The sequence below is a fragment of the Mastomys coucha genome, unplaced genomic scaffold, assembly GCF_008632895.1.
Source record: "Mastomys coucha isolate ucsf_1 unplaced genomic scaffold, UCSF_Mcou_1 pScaffold13, whole genome shotgun sequence".
NCBI lineage: Eukaryota > Metazoa > Chordata > Mammalia > Rodentia > Muridae > Mastomys > Mastomys coucha.
Window position 1 is genome coordinate 9,314,640 of NW_022196895.1, and position 25,658 is coordinate 9,340,297.

Genomic DNA, 25,658 nt, shown 5'->3' on the forward strand with positions numbered 1-25,658 from the left:
AACAGTCACCATGCCTTGTGGGATGTCATGTGCTTCTACCTGACCGTCGCGCATTCCGCTGTTCACATTAGCAGGGTCCTCCTGGAAAGGCTGTCAGACCCTACACAGTTGCCCTGGTCCCCAAGGACTTAACACACTCATCTTGAAAACACATATGAAGTGAGGGAGTAGGCCCAAAAGATGCGATCTTCATGGTTACTTTTGAAATGTGGGAGGTGGAAGAACACTCAGTTGTCTCAGACAAGGCCGCCACAGGCCTCTCAATTTTATCAGCTGCTTTTGACCTTGGCAGTCACCTCCACGGCAGGTTGTTAGCACAGAATGTGATTGAAGTGAGAGAGACAGGCTTTCATCAGGCTCCTCGTATGCACCATGCCACTCCTCCCCTTTCTAGCTCTGACCATCTCAGGCTGACTCTTGCCTAGGTCCAGCAGAGGTTCTCAACCTTTGGGTCATGACCCCCAAGGGACCATCAGAAAATACAGATATTTATGTTATGACCCTTAACAATAGCAAAAGTACAGTTAAAAAGTAGCAACAAAAATAATTTTATGGTGGGGTCACCACAAGAAAGGTTGGGAAACACTGGTGTAGGGGAGATTGGTTCCCTGCCTGCCCTGGTCCTCAGTAAATTTGCTGTCTAGTTCCCTGAAGCTCCTGGGAAGCCTTTGGGCAGAGAACTCCTGGGCACTGTCCCTGGCATTCCCGAGGGCTGGTGCCGTGGCAGCAGCACGTAGAGGTGAAGGGGGAGGAGCGAGGGCACTGAGCAAACCCACTTGCAGGTTCCCCTGATGCCCTTCCTGAAGCAAGAGGAAGTACTTAGCCAGCATAGGTAGGCCACGCCTACTACTTCCGGGGTATTCGATATTCGTTTTCAAGATGTGGCCTTGCAAAGCAGGGTAATTTGGCCTTCTCTGCCAGAATCCAATTTGCCTCTGGTGATTTGCTACAGGGGGTAAGTCTGTTGTGAGGGCCCAGACGACAACAGATGCTTCAAAAACTGAGGGTCAAACACGGGTCAAACAAGGGTCCAAGGCCATGGTGACCGCCATTATTGGACTATGCCGCTGGGAGCTTTCTGTCAGCTGCAGCTTCCCTTTGTTGTTGTGTCTTCTGCTCTGTTGCTGGTGCCATTGCCATATTTTTTGAGTTCTTGAAGATCATGAGTTCTCTGAAGTGGGTCTCTTTAGGTTTTATTCCCAAGGGAATCAGTTGGGGAAGAAGAAGGGCTGGGCTTCGTTTCCGCAAAGGTGAGCTTGATGTCCGGCCTGGACTACCCATGAATCACCCTGAATGGTTTTCTATAGAATTAAAAACCAACAACACATACATTCCAGGTTCACTTCTAGCCCTAGGCTATAAAGAGCACAGGACTCAAAACTGAGACCCAAGGAAGTCATTACTGGGGTTGTCCAGGTTTCACGTCCTCCAATAGGAAGGTGTACTCGCAAGAATGCACTATACCCCAAGGGAAGCTACAGTAGATCTATAGACCCTGGAAGGTGTGGGCAGGGCCTGGTGCCTTAAACCAGTCAGAAGCGCACTGGCTACGGGTACCATCAGCCCTGCCTCAAGATGGAGAAGTTCAGCTCCGGAAGGCGTAAGCCTTTTGCTGAAGCTAGGCTTACTTCACTGCAGAGCCTTACTTCACTGCAGATATTATCTGCGCCACGCTGAGAGTGGATGGACGAAGTGCCGCCGATACTGAGAGTGGTACAAAGTACCAGGTATTAAAGGGAAGTTGTAGGGACCAAGTTTAGACAGATCTTGGCCTGTTTGTTTGTTTGTTGTATTTTTAATGTATTTACTCAGAGGAATTAGGAATGCCAACAGCTACAACCTTTTTAAAATTTTCTTCGATTGAAGTGGTATTCAGTTACCAAAACAATGATTTCTTATGAGCTGGAGCAAAGCCACCTGCCAGTGGAAAGCCCCCTGCCCTGTGTGTAATTACTGTGCATTGTGCACCAAGAACCAGCTTTAAATTTTCATTCATTGACAACTACCTTACAAGGCAGGGTTTGTGGCTTGCTTATTTATTTATTTATTTATTTATTTATTATTTATTTATTTGAGACCGCCCTGTATAGCCCTGTCTGTCCTGGAACTCAATCTGTAGAGTGAGAAACTCAGAAATCTGCCTGCCTCTGCCTCCCAAGTGCTGGGATTAAAGGCGTGGGCCACCACTGCCCTGCTTGGGTTTGTGGCTTTTAAAAATAAGGACTGTGGTATCTTAACTATGAAAGGAGGAGACACTGTACATCCTTAAAGATTTGGGGGAGGAGTTGTGCACATGTACTCGTGTATGGGGGGAGGGCACGCTGTGTTGGTGCCCATGGAGGCTAGAAGAAGGTATCAGAGACAATGGAGCTAGAGTTACAGGTGGTTGTGAGCCACCCATGTGGATGCTGAGACCCAAACTCAGATCCCCTTTAAGAACACTTGACACTTTGTGACCCCTGAACCACATCTCTAGCCCAGACACTGCATACTTTAAAGAAAAATTTACATAGCTTTCTATTTCATTTTTTTCTTTAAAGATGGAAGGAGACTGGCTGGGGAAATGACTCCATCAGCAAAGTGCCTGCCACACAAGCATGAGGACCTGAGTCCAATCTGCTAACACCCATGACAAAGGACAGGCATGTGGCACACCTACCTCAAAAAAATAAAGTGAGAGTGAGAGTGAAGGCACTTAATGTTGACTTCTGCATATGCGCACCTACACATGCATGTACATAGACACCTGATGTTGACCTCTGCACATGCGCACCTGAACATGCATACACACAAAGGAGTTATGCACGGGGGATGTGACTATGCTGTAGACTTGGGGAAACTCTGATAGGACTTATTTACTGACCATCACCACCTCCATCCTCTTTCTCTTTACTTGGCTTATTTTCCTCTCCTCCTGTCTTTGTCCCTCTTCAGGCTGGGTGGCTTCCTTCCTTGCTGCCATGGGCTTTCCTTCAGCAATGCAATAGCCTTCATGTATTTTCCTTTACCTCAGTTCCACGCTTTCCCTAAGGCTGCTCTTGATCCATCCATCCACCTATCTCTTCAGGGTTCTTTGCAACATTACCAATAGAGAAACTTAGATGTTCGTACTTGGAGGTGGAGGTATTACTCAGAACGAGGAGGCTGGAGCTTCCTGGCCTTATCTAGATCCTTGGAATCTTCTTTTTGGTTTCCTTGTAGGAAAGAGATGAGGTTTCCTCCCTCTCTTGTATAAGGTTTTGTCTGCCTCTGCCACATCTTCAGCACACTGACCGTCTTGGCAGTCCTCCCTTCAAGTTTGCACAAAGAATGCTGGGAGGCAGTTTTGTGATGTTATTTCTTAGGCTCTCCTGTGCTTTTACACAGTGAAGTGCAGAACTTCCCAGCACCTGTCAGGCTCTTTGTTGCCTCAGCTCTGTCTCTGTGGAACACAGAGCGTGCAGTCCTGACCTATAAAGAGGCTCCCGAGGTCTGAACCTCCCTTGCCGCTGACTTTGTATCAGAGGAGCAGGGTCAGTTAGTGATGGGTATTTGAAGTGCTGTTGTTATGCTGTTGATTTCCGTACTAGTCTAGGAGCTTCTCTGTCCCTTCGGTGTGATGACAATACAGAATAATTACGCTGTAGAAAGCCCTCAGGTGAAAGGAGGTACATTTATGGCAGAGATTAATTGCAGTCCGCAACAGCCATTCTCTGGTTTTGGACTCCAGCTGGATGTCTCTGTATCTCACTCATTATTTTCATTTAAGCACTTACAGAAATGGAGCCATCGCATAAGAGCAAACACTCGCTCCCACAGTAAAGCATTGCTTGTCCTGTTCCCTTCCATTACATTTTTCTATGTAAATTGCTTCCTCACAGTGTCTTGGGCATAATAAATATTCATTGAAGGGAGGAAAGGAAGAAATTGCACATGGGAGAGGAACTTAAATGCTAGGATTTCCAAACCTAACTCTTCGTAGCCCCACTCGTAGAGGCTAATGGGAAATTGATCCATTTGTCAGTAGATGGAAGGCTTTCAGAGAAAGCAGAGTTACTCATCTATTTGGTGAAATGAATGGAAACAACTTACTCACTTACTCTCTTGGGTCTTCAGGATAAATACATTCAGCACAATCTCTGGACTCATAAGAACGACTGTCACATCTATGTCCAGTGCTGCTGTCGTCACATCTCTGCCCAGTGCTGCTGTGGGTATTTACAATAATAGAAAAGAGAAAGAAACTTCTGGCCACAGAGGAGACCACTTTCCAGTCAGGTAAGCCAGTTGCTGACCCAGCAAAATGCCTTTCATCATGCAATGCCAGGGATGGATCCTTCCCTCGTATCTGTATGTGGTCCTGCCACTTAGAATAAAGACACGTGCGGTAGATAGAGCACTAGTAGTTGCCTACACTGCTGATCCCTGCCTGTGAATCTCATTGACACCAAGAGATCAGTTTGAAAGCCAGAGGAGGAAATTGAGACTCAGAGTAAGCCCCCAAAGGTACATGGCCATTCCTTATATAATCGGATCAGCCAGGGGTTTCTGACACTAACATGGGATTTTTGTTACACATGGAGCCAGCTAATGTCCCGAGATAAACGGAGATCACCTGTGAGCACCTTTTATAGGTATGAACCACACTCCTAGCCAACTCTGACATTGGACGTTCTCACCCAGGACCACTGTTCCACTGCGTTGCTCACCCCAGCCAGGTTGAGGGCCAGACAGCCATGAGTAGCTCTGCCATTCTAGAGTCTGCTGAGATTATTCAAACTAGCCCATCCTAAGCCTGCCTCCTGTGCACTTAGCCTTTCCATGGAATCCACAACATAGGCCCTCATGGCATGTTCCCTTCTCTTGGAATCTTGAGGTACTACAAGCTATCTTTTCAATCGAAAGCCTAATGTTGTATTAAATAATTAATCTCAGTCGGCATTTCTACCCTGCCTTTGATCATTTCAGTTCCCAGATAAAAGACATACAACTTTTATATTTATAATAAGTCAGTCTTTAATGCACTAGAGCTGGGCAGCTATCTACCCTCAAAGCTATTAGAATCTATTTCCCCATTGTCATGGTTTGAATATGCTTGGCTTGGGGAGTGACACTATTTGGAGGTGTGGCCTTGTTAGAGTAGGTGTGTCACTGTGGGTGTGGGCTTTAAGACCCTCATCCTAGCTGCCTGGAAGTCCGCCTTCCACTGGCAGCCTTCAGATGAAGATGTAGAACTCTCAGCTCTGCCTGTACCATACCTGCCTGGATGCTGCCATGCTCCCACCTTGATGATAATGGACTGAACCTCTAACCTGTAAGCCAGCCACAATTAAATGTTGACTATGAGTTGCCTTGGTCATGGTGTCTGTTCACAGCAGTAAAACCCTAAGACACCCATCAATAGCTCTGAATTATAACTTGACATGTTCCATCTGGCCAGCCCTCATAGCCATATTTTCATGACTCACCTAACCCATGGCATTTTTTTCTCTCCACTTCTTTCTCTTGCTTCTCTTTGTGGTCTCTCTTCAGATCCTAAATTCAGGAACCCAAACCTCTCTCTCTTCTGCCCGCTATAGGCTGTAGGCATCTTTATTCACAGGTTAGGGTTGAGTTGGGGGGCGGGGTTACATAGCATCACTTGGGTCTATGTGTGGATTCTCTCATTCCTGGGGGCAACCAGGCCTTGGGAGCCAGTATTTAGCATTACAATACATAGAAAAAGACCAAACCTCAACAGCCTACATTTTATTTTGGGTTTGCATGATATGCAGATGTGTATACATATATGCATGAACATGTATGTGTGCATGTGGTAGGGTCTTTGACTTGCCTGGAGCTCACTGGTTTGGCGAGGCTATCTAGTAAACCCCAGGGGTCAGCCTGTCTCTTCTTCCCCAGAACAGTGATTACAAGTGTGTGTCACTGTGCCCATCTTTCAATTTTTTAACATAAATTCTAGGGTCAAATTCAGGTCCTCATGCTTACCCCTCACTTTGCAACTGACCCATCTCCTCAGACCCAACTGCTCAGTCAGTTTTAATATGTACACCTAAGCCCAACCCAGCCTTTTCAATCAAAAAACAAACACAAACAAAAAACAAAACAACAAAACAAACAAAACCCCACAGAACCAGAGGCTGGGGAGACGGCTCAGTGGTTAAGAGTACATCCTGCTCTTCCAGAGGACCTATGTAGGGTGGCTGCCAGCCACCTCTAACTCCGGCTTGGGGGACACCCAACACCTCTGGCCTCTGCAGACACCTGCACTTATGCACGTACCCTCCCACACACATGTAATTCAAACTAATAAAAGTAAACATTTAAAAAGCAGGCTAGACCATTTAGAGAAAGCTTCACACTTTGTTTATTATTGGTTGGTGGTCACAAAGACAAGACTTCAAAACTCACATTAGCTCCCTAGCACTGTAACAAATACCTGAGATAACCAAATTTAGAAAGAAAACACGTTTATATTGGCCCAGTTTTAGAGGCATACATACATTAATGATGGATAGGCTCTATTGCATTGGGCCTGTGGCAAGATAGTGTGGTATCTATGAAGTAGCACACGCACATGCGCGCGCACACACACACACACACACACACACACACATGCCCGTATGCACACACACATACACACATACATACACACACGTACACACACGCACACACACGCACACACATGCGCACACACGTGTGCGCACACACACCACACACATGCGCACACACACACGCCCGTATGCACACACACATACACACATACATACACACGCACATACACACATGCACACACATGCACACACATGTGCACACACGAGTGCACACACACACCACACACATGCGCACACACACGCCTGTGCGCACACACACATACACACACATACATATATACACATACACACAACACATGCACACACATACACACATGTGCACACCCGCGCGCGCACACACACACACTCATACACACATTCATACACACACGCGTGCACACTCACACACACGTGCGCGCGCACACACCACACACATGCGCACATACACACACACCCCTGGTGAGTGAGCCAGGGAGAATCAGACAAAGCTAGGTTTCTTAAATTCCCTTCAAGAGTATGTTACAACAACTAAGGACCTTCTGCAAGTGTGAGGACCAGGCTTTGAACTTGTTGACCTTGAGGAGAAATTCAAGATCCAAACCACAGTTGAATCTAATGATGAAGAGAAAGAGTAACATGACCCACGGGGACTGTCCAAGGGCCAGAGAGCAACGGTTCCTCATTTACCACTTAGCTTTGATGACTTCACAGTGGTGAGGAGGGTTAGAACGTGTGGTGATGTTAATTCACAGTCATCAGAAGTGCTCAGGAAAGGTTGTGAGAGAGAAAGCTGCGCCTCGCACCTCCCCTCTGGGGCGTCTGCACATGTGCTTTAAAGTGTTTGCCAGCTCCTAGCGAGGATAATTTTACAGTTATTGTACTATTTCACTTATATATACAATGTATTCTGATCATATTCACTCCCTCCTCTCCCCCACAGTTCCTCAACCCTTCCTTCCAGATCCCACTTCTAACTTCAAATCCTTTGTTTTGTAACTTAACACGTCCAATTTGTGCCTCCTTCATAGTCCTAGGTATAGGGTCATCCACTGGAGTGTGAGCCACCTACCTGGGCCACACCCCTCTCCTAGCAGCCTTCAGCTGCCAAGAGCATCTCGGCTGGAGTGGGCTTTAAGACCCTCCCGCTCTTGTGCAGGAAACCGCAGTTAGGGGTTCATGGGTGCTGCAGCTTCATCACGTGTAGTAGGCACTGCTTCACAGCTGTCCTCCCAGTTGTCTGGTTCTGTCTCTTCTCCTGTCTGAGCCTGAGCAGAGGCGAGATACAGATGGCCACAGTTGTTCTCTGCACTTTGACCCTGTGAATCTCTGGATTAACTGATTCCTACTACAGAAAGAATGTTTTCTGATGTGTGCTGAGAGCTGTGCTCACATATTGAGAATGCAATTTGATACCATGCCCATTTAGCAAAATAAGAGTCTCTCTCTTCTGACCTGTGAGCTTCTCAGCCATGGGGCTTTGGCCAGGTATCTAATAACAGTCACAAATCCTGTCCTCTAGCACACCCCTAAAGCTAACCTGAAGCCAGTTAGTTATGCCATAACATGCATGCCCCTGTTACAGTCGTGGGTATCTTGCTATATGTACTGGATCGTTTTATGTCAACTTGACGCAAGCTGGAGTCTCTGGAGAGGAGGGAGGAGAAGCTGCAATCGATCGGAATGTAAAGTAAATAAATTAATTAAAAAGAAAAAGAAAGCAGACTGAGCAAGCTATGCAGAGCAAGCCCGTTAGCAGTACTCCTCCGTGGCCTCTGCATCAGCCTTCGCTTCCACGCCCTTGCCCTGATTGAGTTCCTGTCCTGACTTCCTTTAGTGATGAGCTGTGATTTAAACGTGTACACTGAATCAACCCTTTTCTCCCCAGGTTCTTAGGTCATGGTGTTTCATCATAGCAATAATAACCCTAAATAATTCACCGTGTCATTTATTGTTATCATTTACATGGTTCACATCTAAGACTGTCAATGTTGAAGTGCCCCTCCCCAGCCCTGGCCGGTGACCTCCATGGCACCTTCCAGTTCTAGCCAGCTGGAAAGAAACTTCTAGTTCAGTACCAGCTTGATTTCTTTGTGTCCTGTGACCAACGTGTGTGGTATCTTTAGGAATTAAGCATTACCAGTGGATGGTATCTTTTAAGTCAGGAGTAAAGTTAGCTCAACATAGACAGCTGGCTAAATCAGCAAGCTTCTAACAGATAATTACTCCAAAGACCTCATTTGGAAACAGTAATTAATTACCAAAATAACTTTATTCAGCCTGTCTCTCCTCTGTCCCAGCTTACACACAGGACCATGCATTTCCTGGAGTTTTGTCCTCACACCTTGTTAGTGAGAAGCAGCTAGCATTTCACCGAGCTTAGTGCTTTAGCTCTGATCCTACAGCTCGAATCCCTTCTTGTTTGAAGTGGCTTCTGAACTTGGCAGAAAAGCAGTGTGCAGCTCTCCAAATTCCTACCACTAAAATACCACCCAGGCCCCTCACCTTTTGTCAGATACACTTTTCAAAGGAAGCCCAATCACTCCAGTATATCGACTACTTTCAATGATCCGAGTCATACATTAGCAAGGCTTAGCTGTCCGTGTTGAGCTCTGGGTGTCACTGTTAATACTGGGTGTCTAAATAATTAATATGGGGGTGTCTGTGGGACCTATCCAGTGAGCTATTCTACCAGAGGGTACACCTAGCCCTCACTATACTTATACAAGGCCTCCAAAAAGAATAAAGTCTAGCAGGCATACTGTGTAACCTTTATCACCATAATGAAATACCCAACCCAGGCTACTTATGAAGAACAAAGAGGTTTCTCTTGGTACACAGTCCTGGAGGTTCAAGTCCAGGGTTGGGCTTGAGGCCCTAACTAGGGTTGCAAATGGCAGTGGTGAAGGGCATGTATCAGAGACATGCTCAGACCTCAAGTCAGACTAGAAAGATAGAAACTGAGTTGCACAGTCTACTGCAGGGGCATACCCCCAGTGACTTAAGGAGCTCCCATATGCACCACATTCTAAAGATAGCTAGACCTATAGTGCCTGGACCCACACTTTTGACCTCTGGAGAGTACTCAGGCAGCCGGAAGTATAGGGTCCCGTAAGTTGGAGGGTGTTGCTCCTATTGCTGTCAAGTCACCCCTTGTAAGAATGAGGTGGTAACCAAGTCCAGTATGGAGTACCCAGGCTTGATCACCCCTGCTCACTGCATAGATTTTCTCGCCTGCTGAATCATAGCCTAGTGCCTACCCATCTCCCTCTTTTGTGTTGCCATGCCTCTCCCAACTAGACATCCTTAGCGGAATGCATGCTTCTGTTTGTCCTAGATGCTCCAATTTCTGTACAAAGTATTGTTCCCGGTGGTGCCACTCAGGCTGAGCTCCTGTGTGTCACACGTGATTCCTGCAGCCAGTCCTTTCAGCACTGCCTCTTGCTGTACCTCAGCTCTGTCCTAGCATGAGTATCCTCACTAATTGCCCCATATCAGGCCATCCATCTTTCCCCAAAGGCCGCCCTCACCAGGCTCCTGCATTAATTCTAGCTGTCATAAGTCATTCATCCCAGGGTAGACTGTAGGGACTTCTTGGGTTGTTGTTGTTGTTGTTGTTGTTTTGTTTTCCTCCTCAGACAGATCTTATCTGTCAAGATTCTTTATTAAGAGACAAATTGTTCAAGACATGTTACAATGAATATGTCTTTGTCATTTATCTTAATCAAATGAAAGGGGAGAAAGACTTGATACTTTCTTGGAAAAAGAATTTTAGATCAGCTTGGGATTATAGCAGTAGACAGGACAGTTTGTATTGCAATCAGTTTTACTGTTTCTATGGACTCATGTTTCACTTAGATGCTGTTGCACTGTGACGTGCTGCACCATTTAAAAGCTTTTGTTGTTACTTGTTTCGCTGTGCATTACTAGACAGTGAACTCAGGACCTCTTGCTTGTGATAAGGGTGCTGCCAGAGTTATAGATCCAGGCTCCTTTCTTCACCTTTTAGTTTGAGACAGGATCTCACTGAGTTGCGTAGGTTGTGCTTAATTTCCCATATAGCCCAGACAGGCTTTGAACTTACATTACTTCTGCCTTGACCTCCTAAATAGCTTGCATCTTGCTCAGAAGTTTTTACAAACTAACCAGGGCACTGTCATTATGAGCATGGACAGGCTAAGTCTCAATCTGGTGCAAGAGGCCTTCATCCCAGGGTTGGCGAGGAGTGTCTTCACCCTGGTGTAGGTTAGGAATGATATTGTAACTAAATACAGTGGGGGGAGGGGGGGTTAGGAGTGGCATTATAAGTATATGCAGTGGAGTTTGGTAATGGTTAGGAGTGGTATTTTAAGAGTCTATAGTGGGTGTCTTGGTAATGAAGTATAAAGAGCTTTCTCTCCCAGGGTCTCTTGAGAAATGTGGAATGTGGGTTAGGAGTTAATATAAGTATATAATGCAGGGTTTTAGCGGCCTAGGTACCACTGGAGTGAGTATGTTTCCTCTTTCCTCCTGCTCTGCTTGCTTGACAACTCAGGTGTTCAAAGGCCTCTCATGGGCCGGGCGGTGGTGGCGCACGCCTTTAATCCCATGAGTTCGAGGCCAGCCTGGTCTACACAGTGAGTTCCAGGACAGCTAGAGCTACACAGAGAAACCCTGTCTCGAAAAAATAAATAAATAAATAAAAGGCCTCTCATGAGGCCAGAACTTGATGCAGTTTGGCCATGCCAGCTGTAACTGAGCAGTTCCTGAGTGAGCTTGACTCAGGGTTATCTTATCAAGTCTGGGGCCAGGATGCTTGCCGGATTACATCAGCACCCGGAGGCCACAGAGGGGACAGACAATGGGAAAAGGTTTTAGTCATTCATCTGATGATTCAATAAAGGTTAAGCAGAATTGAATTCAGGTTTCTGAGAAGTAACCTAGGCAACTGTGGTCATAATACACGTCAGAGGCTTGTCTACGTGGGAGGCTGATCGAGTACACGTCAGAGAGTTGTCTAAGTGCTCTGCGGTGTGACCTGTGATTCCTGAGTTAACAGGGAGCAGAGGAAATGGGCTTGGTTTGTGCTCCCCGCCTCCCCACACCTCCCTCATCTTTTTCGTCCGGTTAGCCATCTCACACCCCACTAGTTCCAGCTGCAGTTAAGCTGTAGCTCCTCTGGTTCCCATTTGCAAACATTCTGGCCTTAAGGCTGGTGTTTCATGGCAACTCTCTGGGAAACATGCATTTGCTTGGTACCAAGTGGAGGCCTGGAGTTTGTTTGCCTTTTCCATCCTGGTGACAGTCCCTGTCTGTCTAGATGGATGACTGAGGCCTGTGGTCTCTGGCTCCAGCAGAATTTGAATAACTGTTCCAAAGGCCTGGTGAAAATCCCAGGTCTGCAGTTTTCCTAGTCCACGGGAGTGTGTGGTTTACAGTGACTGCAGCCATGTGTCTCACTTTGGCTTAAGATTAGTGTGACGTTTCTCTCACAATAAAGCACCTTCTCCTTACACCCAGGCCCCAGGACAATGGCCTGTGCATCCCAGTGCCCCTGTAGTGCCAAACCCCACCCTTCAGGGCCTCTGCCTCCCTTCTCTTCATTCAACTCTGTAGAATTGCCCTCGGCTTTTCATTGTCGCCCCATGCTCTTCCATTGCCATTTTCATGGCTGACCCTTCAGGTTTCAAATGTCAGTTTGAACGATCAATATCAGCTGAAGATGTGGCCTGCTGCAAGTGACAGAAATCCAGGCTAGCTGCATGTAGCATTAAAGAAATCAAAGTTTGATTGTCTTCATTCAGACAGACATCTTTTTAAAATGCTTGACTTCAATCAGTGCTTTTTTCTTAGACTTTGATGTTTAAAATTTTTATTTTGTGGGATGAGGGCAAGGTGGGAGTGTGGAGTGTCACAGTGCAAGTGTAGAGGTCTGTCTGTCCTTCTGCCATATGGGTTCCAGGCATCCGACTCAGGTCATCAAGGTTGGCAGCAGTGCCTTTCCCTCCTGGGCCACCCTGCCAGTCTTACATGCACCTCTTGACAGGTAGCTTTTTGACATGCTTCAGCTTCCCAGCAACACCCTCAAGGACCCAGCCCTTTCCAGATGTTGACTTTCCCACACGTTCCTCATCCTCTCTTGTGCTCTTGGTCTCACAATGGCGGCTCGTTCATTTTGTTTGAGGAAAGAATTTACAGATTGAAGTAAGGATCTTAAGTTGGGGAACACATCCCGGGCTATGCACATGGGCCCAGCCTTTTTGTATAGACCCTTAAATGTAGGCTTTTTCCTGTGCATGAGCAAAAAGAGCCTCAGAGACTGGACTGGTGGGGTAGGTGTGATGCTTGTTGGTTTTGATGAAAGAAGAGGCCACATGCCAAGGAATGAATGTCAGTAGACTATAGCGCTTAGGTTGTCTCCTATAGTCTGGTGGGGACTTAACTGAGGTCAGTAAACAACCTGTGTTGGGTTCTGGGTGACAGGACCATGAGAGGGTGGCTGTGCTATGCTTAGTCACTAACTTCTGTAGTTACAGCAGCAGCCAGTGATAACTAAGAGCCTGTACTATCACATGCCTTAGCACACCCTCCCTCCCACATTCTCCCCCTCTTAAGGCCTCCCTGGTAGACTGAGCACCCCACCCCTCTGAACAGGAGCTTGAATGGCTGCAGGGAAGCACGTGGCCATGAGGGCGCCATTTTCTGGACTATAAAATACACAATTCCTTTTTTCAGGGCCTCATAGGACACCCAAACTCAGGTGAGATAATTTTTTATTGGCTTCCAGGGTTCTAATATTCCCCTACTCTTGCACCTGGCCTTAAATCTGTCGAGAATTCATTTAGGAAGAGCTAATATTCTTACTTCAAGCTGCTGGCAAGTTTACAATTTGTTAAAAACCTATACCCTTCTCAAGTAATTAACAGGTTGTTCACGGGCTTCTGGCAACGTAAATATTATGTGATCATTTCAGATTACATACTTTATTAATGACTATTTCTAACTGGCGTTCTGATTTATGCTATTTGGAAGGAATTCAGCACCTTAAAGAACCATGTTGGGTTTGGCTTGCAGCTCAGTTGGTAAAGTGCTTAGTGCTCACAAAGCCCTGGGTTTGGTCCCCAGCACTAAACAAACTAGGATCCTGGTAGCTCACACCTGTAATCCCATCACCAGGGAGGTAGAGGCAGGAGGATCAGGACTTCGAGGTTATCCTTGTCTACATAATTTGAGACAATAGTTTAATCTCTGGGAATGCCTTGTTGGAAGAACAGAACCAACTCTCAAGTTGCTCCCTGACCTCCACACGGTTCCATGAGAGAGCATGTGCGTGTTTTCATGTAGAGGCTAAAGATCAACTGCAGTTGTCATTTCTGAGATAATATTCACCTCTTACTGGCCTGGAAGCACTAATTGGTTACCCTGGCTAGCAGCTAGCCCCAGGACTCTACCTGCCTCTGCCTCCCCAGGGCTGGAATTACAATGCCTGACTTTTTTTTTTAAACCTGTTGTCTTAGTTAGGGTTTCTATTTCTGCACAAAACATCATGACTAAGAAGCAAATTGGGGAGGAAAGGGTTTATTCAGCTTACACTTTCACATTGCTGTTCATCACCAAAGGAAGTCAGGACTGGAACTCCAGCAAGTCAAGAAGCAGGAGCTGATGCAGAGGCCATGGAGGGATGTTCCTTACTGGCTTACTTCTCCTGGCTTGCTCAGCCTGCTCTCTTATAGAACGCAGGACTATCAGCCCAGGGCTGGCACCACCCACAATGGACCCTCCCCACTTGATCACTAATTGAGAAATGCCTTACAGCTGGATCTCATGGAGGCATTTCCTCAAGGGAGGCTCCTTTCTCTGTGGTAACTCCAGCTTGTGTCAAGCTTGACACACAAAACCAGCCAGTACACATGTATTCTGGGTGTTGAACTCAAGTTCTCATGCTTGCAAGGCAATCAGTTTGCCAACTGAGGCATCTCCTCATCTCTGTTCTGATGTTAGTGACAGTGTCTTGGTGTGTAGCCCAGACTGGCCTACTTCAGTCTCCAGGTGCTGGGGCTACAGGCTGGCACCCCTACCCCAGCCTGTTCTTTTCCTGTTAGTCCCACCGTGCCATCTACACATCATGGGACATACACTAAAATGTACTGACGTAGTTTATATATTGACTTTGCTCTCTATTATATTAACAGTGACCAGCACTTTTCAGGGCACAGCTGCAGTACCAAAGGGAGAGCTGAGGAGGGAGAGGAGCTGGCAGCCGGGTTGTTCTGTCCAAACAGCTAAGAAGAGAGATTAGGGGACTGGTTCTCAGTGACAGTAAGGACATTCGGCTTTTGTTTTAACACAAGGAAAAAAGAGAAAGAGAAGTTCCCACGGTAGATGTTTCAGAATGAAAATCTGTGATAGCCTTACTTGGGTCTGTTGTTGGCCCCACATCTAAGTCAGTTTGTTCACAGCTCCCCAGGAATAATGTCACACAGTACATTGCAACAGAATAATTTGATATCCGTGTGCTCAAATGTATCCTAGGTCTAAAAGCAAAGCCTAAAATTATGTAACTTCTACAAGAAAACATTTTTTTAAAATTGAGGTTAAGTTAGACAAAGGCTGCATGGTTGTGGCACCAGAATTAATTCAGAAAAGAAGCTGACCAGTTGCATTTCATCAAAATTATTCTCATTGAAGGGGGGGGGGAGGCAGGAACAGACAGGGAGAAGTAGTTGTAAATTGTTGGTCTGAAGATAGATCTGTAAATAGAATATGCAATAGCTCTCAGAACTATAAAGATCAATTAGCTAGGGGCCTGAGAACTATCTTAATGATTAAAAGAACTTGCTGTTCTTGCAGTTGACCAAAGTTTCAGTTCCAAGCATCTACATCTGATTTCTTAAAACCAAGTGTACCTCCAGTTCTAGGAGATCCAGTGACCTCTTCCAGCCTCTTCAGATACTTATACACATACACACACACACACATACCTTAAACAAACCCCCAAACATCAAAGAATTGAACAGACAGTTCACTTAAGTTTTTATTGTAACTTAAATATGTGAAAATGTGCTCAACATTATTACCCAAAAGAAATATATAGACCACACAAGGTAGAAACACTGCACACCTATTGAAATAACTAGACACTGGGCATGCTGGACATTGGCGCATTTGGATGTCCAGCTAATCAAGCATGGTTTGGAGCCAGAAATTTCTGTGCCACTGTTGGAGATGGAGAGTGATACACTTGAGAAGATGATTGGCAGGTTCTTTGAGAGTTAAGCATGTACTGATCCAACAATCTATTCACCCTGATAACCATACAGAAAGGAAGTAAATGTCTATAGATACAATGCTTAAACATCCACAGCAGATTTATCTGTACAAAGAAAAACTGGGCAAGACCAACAGATTCATGAATAGACTGTATCCACTTAATGGAGCACTACTCAGCAATAAGGAAGGGGTGGGCTATCAATACTTGCCCCAGTTTGGATGCTCATACTGAAAGAAAGCCATACAAAGACTATAAAGAGTCCATCTAGTAAGATTCTGTTGATAGGAAACTCTAACTCACAGTGATAAAGCAAATGTGTGGCGTCTGGGGACAGGTTAGGGCTTGGGGACAATGGGACAAAGGGATGACAGAGCAGCTTCTGGAAACTGTCTTGACGGCGGCAGTGGCTTTCCTGACTTGTACGTAGTCAAAGCATATCAACTAGTTCCTTTCAATCTGTGCAGCATGGTCCATGTCAGTGCAGAGGAGCTAGGTGCAGGAAAGCCCAGGAAGTAGCCGAAGTGAGCTGGGAAGGGCCCCCTTCTCCAGTAATGTATTAGAGCAGTGGTTCTCAACCATCCTATGCTGGGACCCTTTAAAACACTTCTTCATGTTGTGGTTACTCCCAACCATAAAATTATTTTTGTTACTACTTCATAAGTGGAATTTTGCTACAGTTATGACTCATAAAGTAAGTATCTATGTTTTCTAATGGTCTTAGGCAAACCCTGTGAAAGGGTCGTTAGTCCCCCAAGGAGTCGCAACCCACAGGTAGAGAACCACTATTGTAGAGTCACGCCTCTGTGGATATGATGGATGTCATATACTAAGCATAAATGGGTCACTGTATTTTCCCCAGGTTTGACTCAGGAATCCACTGCAAGCAACATAGAGGGCAAGCAACATAGAGGGCATAATGATTGTGCAGTTAACTTGGCTGGCTAAGGCCTCAGTGGCTAGAAGAAAGTATATTTGAAAGTTCTGTTGTACAACTGAAATACTGTGGCCATCCATCTGTTAGCAAATGCAGATGGTCCTACCCATAGAGTGTCCATTTTTCCCTTGCATATATGCATATGTGTAGATGTATGTGTGTATACATGTTTACATGTGTGCAAATACATGTGTATGCCTGAGAGTGGAAGCCAGAGGACAGACAGCCTTGGGTATTGTTTCTCAGCTGATGTCCAAGTTAATTTTTTTGAGACAGCCTCTCACTGGCCTGGGCTCACCAGTCTAGGTTGGCTGGTCATTTAGCCTGCCTCCTCTTCCCCAGTGCTGAAATTACAAGTGCTCCCTGCCACACACCACTTTGTTATGTGGGTTCTGGGGACTGAATGGAGGTCCTTGTACTTCCAAGTGTTGTGTGACAAAACTTTTCCTGGGGGAAGGATACAATACACTTGCCTACTCACCCCAGATAGGAAACTCGTGACATATCAAAGTACCCCCAGGTACACCCCCAAGCCAATCTTAGTGAACCAATGTATTTTCTTGGGTCTGCTTACAGAAGTATGGGTGAGGAATCACTCACATGATTAGGGACAACTCAAGGACAGCTGTGTCACCACAACCCACTCCAGGATGGGTGATAGCTCACAGAACTTGGAACCTAGAGCATACTGCACGGCCTGCAGGCGGCTCAGCATGTTGGCAAGTGACCTTTCCAGGTGCCTCAGTTGGTCTAAACCTCTTGCAGGGAGCTTGGCTGCTGTCTGCTTCTTGTGGGCAGCTGGTCTGGTCTCAGCTCTTCTCCTCTCCAAGACTTCTTTGCAGCTTAACTTCACTCAGTCTGCGAGGGATGCTCAGCTTTTATGGCTTACTGTGGAGGGGAGGGACCTAGTGAATGTGCTCGATTTCAGGGACTTCCTAAAGCTGTTTTGAGTTGGTTGCCTTCCTGCCGAAGTTGCTTGCTTGCAGAATGGAATGTTTCTTTCTGGGAGGAGACTGCTTCACAAGAGCAAGACCAGTACCTCATCTGCGGAGCGGTGCTCCAGCTTGTGCCAGGGCACAAGACGGCGTGTGTGTGTAATGGGCACCACACTTCACTGTGTGCGCTTTGATTTTTCACTGGGGTTTTTCATCCTTTGCTATGGAGGGGCTTGTGAGGCTTGAGGGTAGCAGCAAGCCATAGCTTCCAGTCAGCACATGATCACAAAGGGAGCCAGTCCCACTCTGCAGTGTGTGGTGTAGCTAACCTTAGTTAGGTGCGGTAAATGAACGTTTTACCTGATGGAATTGTCTTAAAACGGGGACCATATTTATTTGTGATGTCCGCGGTGTGCCTGTGCAGTAGTGGTCAAAACAGATGTGTGTTCCTTTTCTTCCCAAAACTTGTAGAGAAAGGAGATTTAAAAATAAGTGCACAACTATGCATTACAATAAGTTGAAAAGATTACGGATGCAAAGTGACAGAGAAAGCTGCCGGGTAATTTCAGTACTCTCCAGAAACAAAAAAAAAAGGCGTTGCTCCAGTGCCCTCTAATTGTAGCTGCTTTCCTGTGTTGGGCATTAGTAGTAATTATGCATGCTTGACATTGTCAGGCTCTGAATGGGGCAACCTGCCTGACAAGCAAGGCCTGCTCCTCTCTCTCCAGAGCTACCGAGTCTTTGGCACCTTGCCAGAGCCTGCTGCCAGCCTCTTCTGGTGGCAGCTTGGCTCCTGGACACACAAGGGTCGGCACAGAGTCTGACCTCATACATAGCCACAGCCATGATTGCAGGCTCAGTCCAAGGAACATTTCAGAGGAGAAAGGAGGGTTTTGTTTCAGAGTTCATGCTTATTGCATGGCTCCCTCCCCGCCTCTGGCTTCCACAGCTGTATTTGTCTTTGGGAAGAGCAGTCTTGCCACTGGCCAAGAAAGGGCAAGTCCTATGATTGTCCCTGAGATGTCTTAAACCACTGTTGTGACAAATGGCTTGTCGAGAGGAATTGGTGTTCTCCCGTTTGAAGTTTCTGTTGTGGCATCATTGGATGGGTTAAATTCTTTGATGTTAAAATTCTAAACTGACTCAAAAGAGAAAAGCTTTGGGATATAATATAGACAAGAATATAATGGAAATAATATCCAGGACAGGGGATATCACTGTCTTTAGTTGTGTACCCTCTGCTGAGCCCAACAGCATCTCACAGCTAACTTCAAACCCATGGACCCTGGCTAACTTTGGTGGGCCACAAAACAAAGCAAACAGACATTAATGTACCAGAGAGAGGGAGCTATGGGCATGGAGTGCTGCTGGTAGGGACATGGATGGTCAGTATGCAAACTGTACATATGTGAAGTTATTTTTTGAAAAGTAATAAGAGAAGACATATTTTCACTATGACTTTTCATAAGCCATGAAAAGGTTTTTTGGTTTTGGTTTTTGGGTTTTTTGGTCTGTGCTATTTGTTAAAGTTCATCTAAAAATTTTAACACAAATATGACATGCCAAAAGATTCCCAAGAAGGATTGGGTACAAATATATATATATTAATGTTAAGTTAGCATAAAATGTCTGCTATAGTGTGACATGTTCATAGATGCTCGACAAACCCTTGAAGCATCCATAACAAAAAATGTCAAAAAAGTTAGAACCCTGACACACAGACCTTTGTCCATGTGTGCAGGGGATCAAAGCCAGAGCCTGGCGCTTGCTGAGCTACTCACTCAGCTGTGTCCTCAGCTCATAGCCCTCTTTTATACATCAAGTGATTTAGTAGACACTCACTTTATGGACATTGAACTTGCTCTTGTTTGACATGTATGAAAATAATAAAAGTAAAGTCACCACGAATTTCTGCTAATACTCATGTAAAACTCAGAGTGCAATGCCCAGCTGTGAGACTCATGTAAAACTCAGAGTGCAGTGCCCAGCTGTGAGACTTGTGTGAAGCTCAGAGTGCAGCACCCAGCTGTGAGACTCCTGTGAAGCTCAGAGTGCAGTGCCCAGCTGTGACACTTGTGTGAAGCTCAGAGTGCAGTGCCCAGCTGTGAGACTCTTGTGAAGCTCAGAGTGCAGTGCCCAGCTGTGAGACTCCTGTGAAGCTCAGAGTGCAGTGCCCAGCTGTGACACTTGTGTGAAGCTCAGAGTGCAGCGCCCAGCTGTGAGACTCATGTAAAACTCAGAGTGCAGTGCCCAGCTGTGAGACTCATGTAAAACTCAGAGTGCAGTGCCCAGCCGTGAGACTTGTGTGAAGCTGAGTGCAGTGCCCAGCTGTGAGACTCATGTGAAGCTCAGAGTGCAGTGCCCAGCTGTGAGACTTGTGTGAAGCTCAGAGTGCAGTGCCCAGCTGTGACACTTGTATAAAGCTCAGAGTGCAGCGCCCAGCTGTGAGGTTGGAATGTCATCCTTTATTCCCTTTGAGCTGCTGTAAGTGAAATGGGAAATCAAATTTCACTTCCCATAAATATTTGAAGAATGTCACAATTAGCAGTGGTATGCTGGGTAATTGTTATACTGCATAGCATAATCAAAGCCAAAAATCTTTTTTAAATGAAGTGATAACTAGTTCACTTACCTTGGGAAGTAGCTTGGAAAAACAAACTCCATTTGCTGTGTGTTTTCAGGGGTCCTGTGACATCGTTGACTATCAAATAAAAAGCTTCATATCAGTCAGAAACAAACTGCTAAAATTACCATGGTTTTTTCTGAGATTTAGCTAGGTAAGGTTTCAGTATATATAATATATATATACATATATATATATATTATATATATAAAATATATGTATATTTTGTCCTAAAACATAGAAAAAATATAATCAGATATTATTTTTTAATAAACACCACTTTGTTTTTGTTCCTTAGTGCTCCTCTTTTGAAGTAAGGTAGAGACAATTGAAATAAGCAAAGGCCATTAGACTGTGTCTCTATAGTCAGTGAATTTGGCAGATGTTATAAAAGCACTTGGGAAATCTGTTATGAACTTTAAACAGAAAACAAAGATCTTTCTATTTGTCTAGGAGTTTGGAGAAACAAAGAGAACTTAAACCCAGGGCGTTCCTTAGCCTGATTTAATAGCACATGCTTCTCTTTATCACACACTTGCCCATCCTCAGGGCTCAGGCCCACAGTGACTGAAGGAGGTATCCCCATTTAGCCTTGGGTCACGGCTTTTGAAGCCTGTCACTGTGCCACTGTGATGGACACATGGCCTGCTGTGCTGTGCTGTGCCTTGATGGCTGTAAGGCTTGCTCACAGAAGCCTTGTGGGAGTAGACCTTGGTCTTGGCTGCACTAAGTCGTCACTGGAGAACTTGGCAAATGCTGAGATCTGCACTCCACCCTCAGAGATCCTGATTGATTCATTGTCTGCTGCAGGCCTGGATGTCAGCAATGGCAGAGTCTGAGAATATTCCAAAGTTTTCTCAGGACACTGATTCTAGTGCCCTGAGTAGGTAGATTTATACAGTCACTTCTGCAGTTAAGACCCCCAAATGGCCATCAGCCTGAGTCTCCTTTGCACTGTACCATCATGGCGTGTCACCCATTCTGCTTGGAGCTGCTGTCTTCAACCCGCATGGTGCCTTGAGTGACCAGTGTCCATCCACCATGGGTTTATCTATGTGCACACCTAGTCACTTGGTGCTGGTGCTTTGGGGGCAGTTGTGGAACCTTTGGGATAGAGCCTTGCTTGAGGAAGTATGTTGCTGGGGGTGGGCTTTGATTGTGCAGTCTTACCTCACTTCCCGTTTTCTCTCTGCTTCGTGTTCCTGCCCTCATGTCTGTCACTTGCAGCCATGCTTCCCCTCCAAGATGGACTCCTGTCCCTCTGGATAAGCCAAAATAAAAGCTTCCTTTCTGCAAGGCACTTTTAGTCATGGCGTTTTATCACCAAGACAGCCTGTGTATGGGAGTCTGCTCTCAGTCCGTCGTGTCTAAAGTTTTCTAGAAAGGGAATCCTTCAGTGGGTGCTTGCTCTTTTAGGTTGACTTCTCATCAGCAGAATACACTTGAGGCCCACCATGCTGTTGTGTTCATTACATCTTACTGCTAGATGTATTGTAGTTTGGGATGACTAAAAATAAAGTCCTGTGGTAATTAACCTGGAGATTTCTGTATAGGAACCCAACTTTTTGTTATGGGACAGCATGCCAAGTACATGCCTGGCTTTTAAAGAAACTGCTTAAGTTTTCAGGAGTGGCTGTGCAGTTTTGCATCACTACTAGCTGTCTATATGACATTCACTTTCTCCATATTCTTGCCAAATTTGGTAATGTGGTGACTCTGTGTGTGTGTGTGTGTGCGTGTGTGTGTTTGTATGTTTGTACCTGAATGTAAAATGTGCACCCCCAAGTCTCAGTCCCCCAAATCAGAGATTTTCAAGGACAAGATTTTCCTAGGAACTGACATTTGTGATTTCATGTTCTCTAACATTTGCGAACTGTTTTGTTCCAGAAAGACCAGGGCTTCAATTCTGTTTCAGGGCATAGGAGAAAGTCCTCTAGGAAGAAATTGGATTTCAAAGATATTGCCTTGAACCACATTAGTGCTGAGAAACCATTTGTTCCCTCTGAGGGATGTGGGGAACAGAGCTGGATGAGGCAGGATGCTGCGGGGTTTGTGCACACGCTGTATGGGTTTGTTCTTAGCTCCAAGGGAGTCTTAGTTTGGGTTGCTATTGCTGACGAATCCCTATGACCAAAGAAACTTGGGAGGAAAGGGTTTTTTCAGCTTACACTTCCACATCACCACTCATCATTGAAGGAAGTCAAGATAGGAACTCAAACAGGGCAGGAACATGGAGGCAAGAGCTGATGCAGAGGCCACGGATGGGTGCTGCTTCCTAGCTGGCTTGCTTCTTGTGGTTTGCTAAGCCTTCTTCCTTATAGAACTCAGGACCAACTCAGGAATGGCACCACTCACATTTGGCTGGGCACTCCTTATCAATAACTTATTAAGAAAATGCTCTCCAGGCTTGCCTACAGCCCAGTCTCATAGAAAAACATTTTCTCAATTGGTGTTGCCTCCTCTCAGATCACTCTAGCCTGTGACAAGTTGACATAATGTTAGCCACCACACAGATCAGGGCTTACAGAGAAGCATGACTCTGGCTTAATAGTTTTATTGAATAAAAATACTGTAGCACAACTGTGCCACAATGATTTGAAGCAGTTAATATGGTGACAGTAGTGCTCATTTAGGAATCACTGGTCCAGCCCTAGGCTCTTCCTACATGCTGGCTCTCTTTATATTTATAGTGCAGAGAGCAGGGAGCATTATACTCTATATTGTAGAGGAGAAAACCTGGGTTCCAAGAAAGCTGATCATTGCTATTCTGGACCACAGAGCTAGTCATTGACAGAACTGTTTTCCCTTCTGAAATCCCCTGCTTATTGTCCTTGTATGGTTTATACTTCAGTAATTACATGTTTCTAGAAGCCTGTGAACCTCCTGTCAAAGAAAAGAAGCAAAGGAGGAGATTGAGGGGGAAGCAGCAGCAGCAGCAGCGATTTATACCTAGGACTGGGGCTGTGGCTCCATGGTAGAGCACTTGCCCAGCATGTAGAAGGCCCTGGGTTCCATCCCAAGCCCTGCAAAAGACATAGGTTGGGAGAGATGGAGGGAGGGGGGAAGAGAGAGAGAGAGAGAGAGAGAGAGAGAGAGAGAGAGAGAGAGAGAGAGAAAGAGAGGGGTGCATGTCTGTGAGTAGTCTAACCATCTGTTGGCATTTGTGTGACTGGTGTCCATCCCTTACTGAAGTTGTATTTTGAATTCTTTCTCTGGTATACTTCTGGCATTTGAGCTGTACACATCTCCCTAGTTTTATAGACAAAGAGCATAGCTTTCTGAAATGATAAACTATGCACGGTGCTAAAACTGATTTCTATCCTGCTCCTTGGGAACCTGAAATTATGGGGAACTATGTCACACCCTTTGAGTACACATGAGGCCTGTGTCCATCTCCACAGCTGCCTTCACTCGCTGACATGAAACACCTGTTGTTTCCCAGCCTCCCTCCTGAATCATCTTGGATGGTTGCCTTGATTCTCTGAGGGCTTTGTGACATAGCTGATATTTTCATGGCACACCCAGCCCCACTGGTTCTGTGCGGTTTTCTGTGTTTGCACCCCAGGTAAGCTGAGAGCCGTGGGCACATGGGTCTGATGAAATGGTTTCTTCTCTTTCCTACCCACGCTCTAAACTGAAGCCTCTATCCATGACTCCTAGATTTCCAGGACTAGAGTAGAGAAGTCCTCTGGAAATTAGTGATGTATCAGTAATACAGAAATGCCACCCATTGTCAGTCATGCCAGCTCCTCTGGATGGGGCCTGTGGAACTGCACCATCTTCCTAATAGTCCTTCATGGAGCAGATGGCAGAAGTGCTTTGACTTTGTGTTTTGTTTTGCTTTGTTTTTTGCTTCTGCATCTGAATCTCACTGGTCACAGCTGGTTTTCTCAAGTCAGATGTCCTTTAGTCTGGGTCTGTCATTTGGCCTTCAAGTTGCCTCCAGGAAAGGAAGTTGTCTTCTGTGCTCCCAGCAAAGAGAAAGAAAGGAAGATAATAGTTTTTTTTTTTCCTGATAATAAGACTGCCATTGTAATAAGCCAAATCAAACCCAATTGAAAAAGTATAAAAGCAGATTTATTGGGAGCAGTTCCTAGGCCAGTTCACAGGCGCCAGAGGATGAGACCAGAGAAGTACCATCCCCAGGCTGAGATGGGGGTTTTCTAGATCCTAGGCAAGGGGTGATGGCTTATCAGTCAGGAGCTGGGATTGTCCCATATATGGTTTCCAGATGAGGCCCTAGGCAGGCACTCTTGGATGGGCTGGCGGGTTGTATCAGCTGCCGGAACCAAGCTTCCTGGTACTATTCTTTTGTTCCGAATTTTCCAGTACGGACAGGGTTGGGGGACAGAGAGGAGGAACAGGGTTTCCAAGATAATACAGGGGCAAGCAAGAGGCTCCAGTGGAACAGAAGGTTACATCTACATATTGGGGGAGGCAAGCATTCCTGTAGCAGGGACTGGGCTCCAACTCCCATGAACTGTGTACAGGCACAGCTGGCCTGAACATGTTGGAGGCTGCATCTCTTGATGACAGCAGAGATGGAGTGACAGTGGGAAGGTAGGCCTCTCCATTGAGCAAGCAGCCAGGACCCCAGAGACACGTGGAGTAAAGAAGTTGAGGGTGGGCACAAAGCTGAGCTTTAGTGCAGCCTCTCCAGTTCTGGTGTAAATGGTATCAGTTGGAGCTCTTGATTACAAGTTACAGGATGAGACCCTAGTTTTCTTACAGCAGAAAAGCATGTGTTGGGTATAGAGGTGAGAGACTTTAGAGCCTGGAGGATGATCTTAGAGAACAAGCAGTGGTCATTGCAAGAGCAGGCAAGCAGAGCCACTAACTCAGTGCCACAGTGAGAGAAATGCAGTGAGTGAAGCACAGTGAGGGAAATGCAGTGAGAGAAGCACACTGAGAGAAATACAGTGAGGGAAGCACAGTGAGGGAAGTGCAGTGAGAGAAGTGCAGTGAGGGAAGCACAGTGAGGGAAGTGCAGTGAGGGAAACACAGTGAGGGAAACACACTAAGAGAAGTGCAATGAGGGAAGCACAGTGAGAGAAACACAGAGAGAGAAGCACAGTGAGGGAAGCACAGTGAGAGAAACACACTGAGAGAAATACAGTGAGGGAAGCACAGTGAGAGAAATACAGTGAGGGAAGCACACTAAGAGAAGTACAATGAGGGAAGCGCAGTGAGAGAAACACAGTGAGGGAAGCACAGTGAGGGAAGCACAGTGAGAGAAACACAGTGAGGGAAGCACAGTGACAGAAGTGCAGTGAGAGAAACACAGTGAGGGAAGCACAGTGAGGGAAGCACAGTGAGAGAAGTGCAGTGAGAGAAGCACACTGAGAAA

The 25,658-nt window shown here is 45.9% G+C and overlaps 1 protein-coding gene and 1 long non-coding RNA gene across 3 annotated transcripts in view; one reads left to right on the plus strand and one right to left on the minus strand.

Moving 5' to 3' along the window:
- Positions 1–830: 830 nt before the first annotated feature.
- The window catches only part of Ttc39c (tetratricopeptide repeat domain 39C), a 122,330-nt gene continuing 97,502 nt past the window's right edge, over positions 831–25,658 (plus strand). The window contains exons 1-2 of the mRNA XM_031365007.1: positions 831–955; positions 4,096–4,257. Of these exons, the coding sequence (XP_031220867.1) occupies positions 4,148–4,257 (110 nt within the window). The 5' untranslated portion in view covers positions 831–955; positions 4,096–4,147. The remainder of the gene's footprint in view (positions 956–4,095; positions 4,258–25,658) is intronic.
- The window catches only part of LOC116086857, a 24,910-nt gene continuing 14,460 nt past the window's right edge, over positions 15,209–25,658 (minus strand). Inside the window, exons 2-3 of one of the 2 annotated variants that reach the window (XR_004117164.1) lie at positions 20,321–20,389; positions 15,209–15,298 (exon numbers count right to left, since the gene is read on the minus strand). This is a non-coding gene — a long non-coding RNA (uncharacterized LOC116086857). Of the gene's footprint in view, positions 15,299–17,853; positions 18,153–20,320; positions 20,390–25,658 lie in introns of those variants that run through there. The other variant, XR_004117165.1, reaches the window with a different exon arrangement.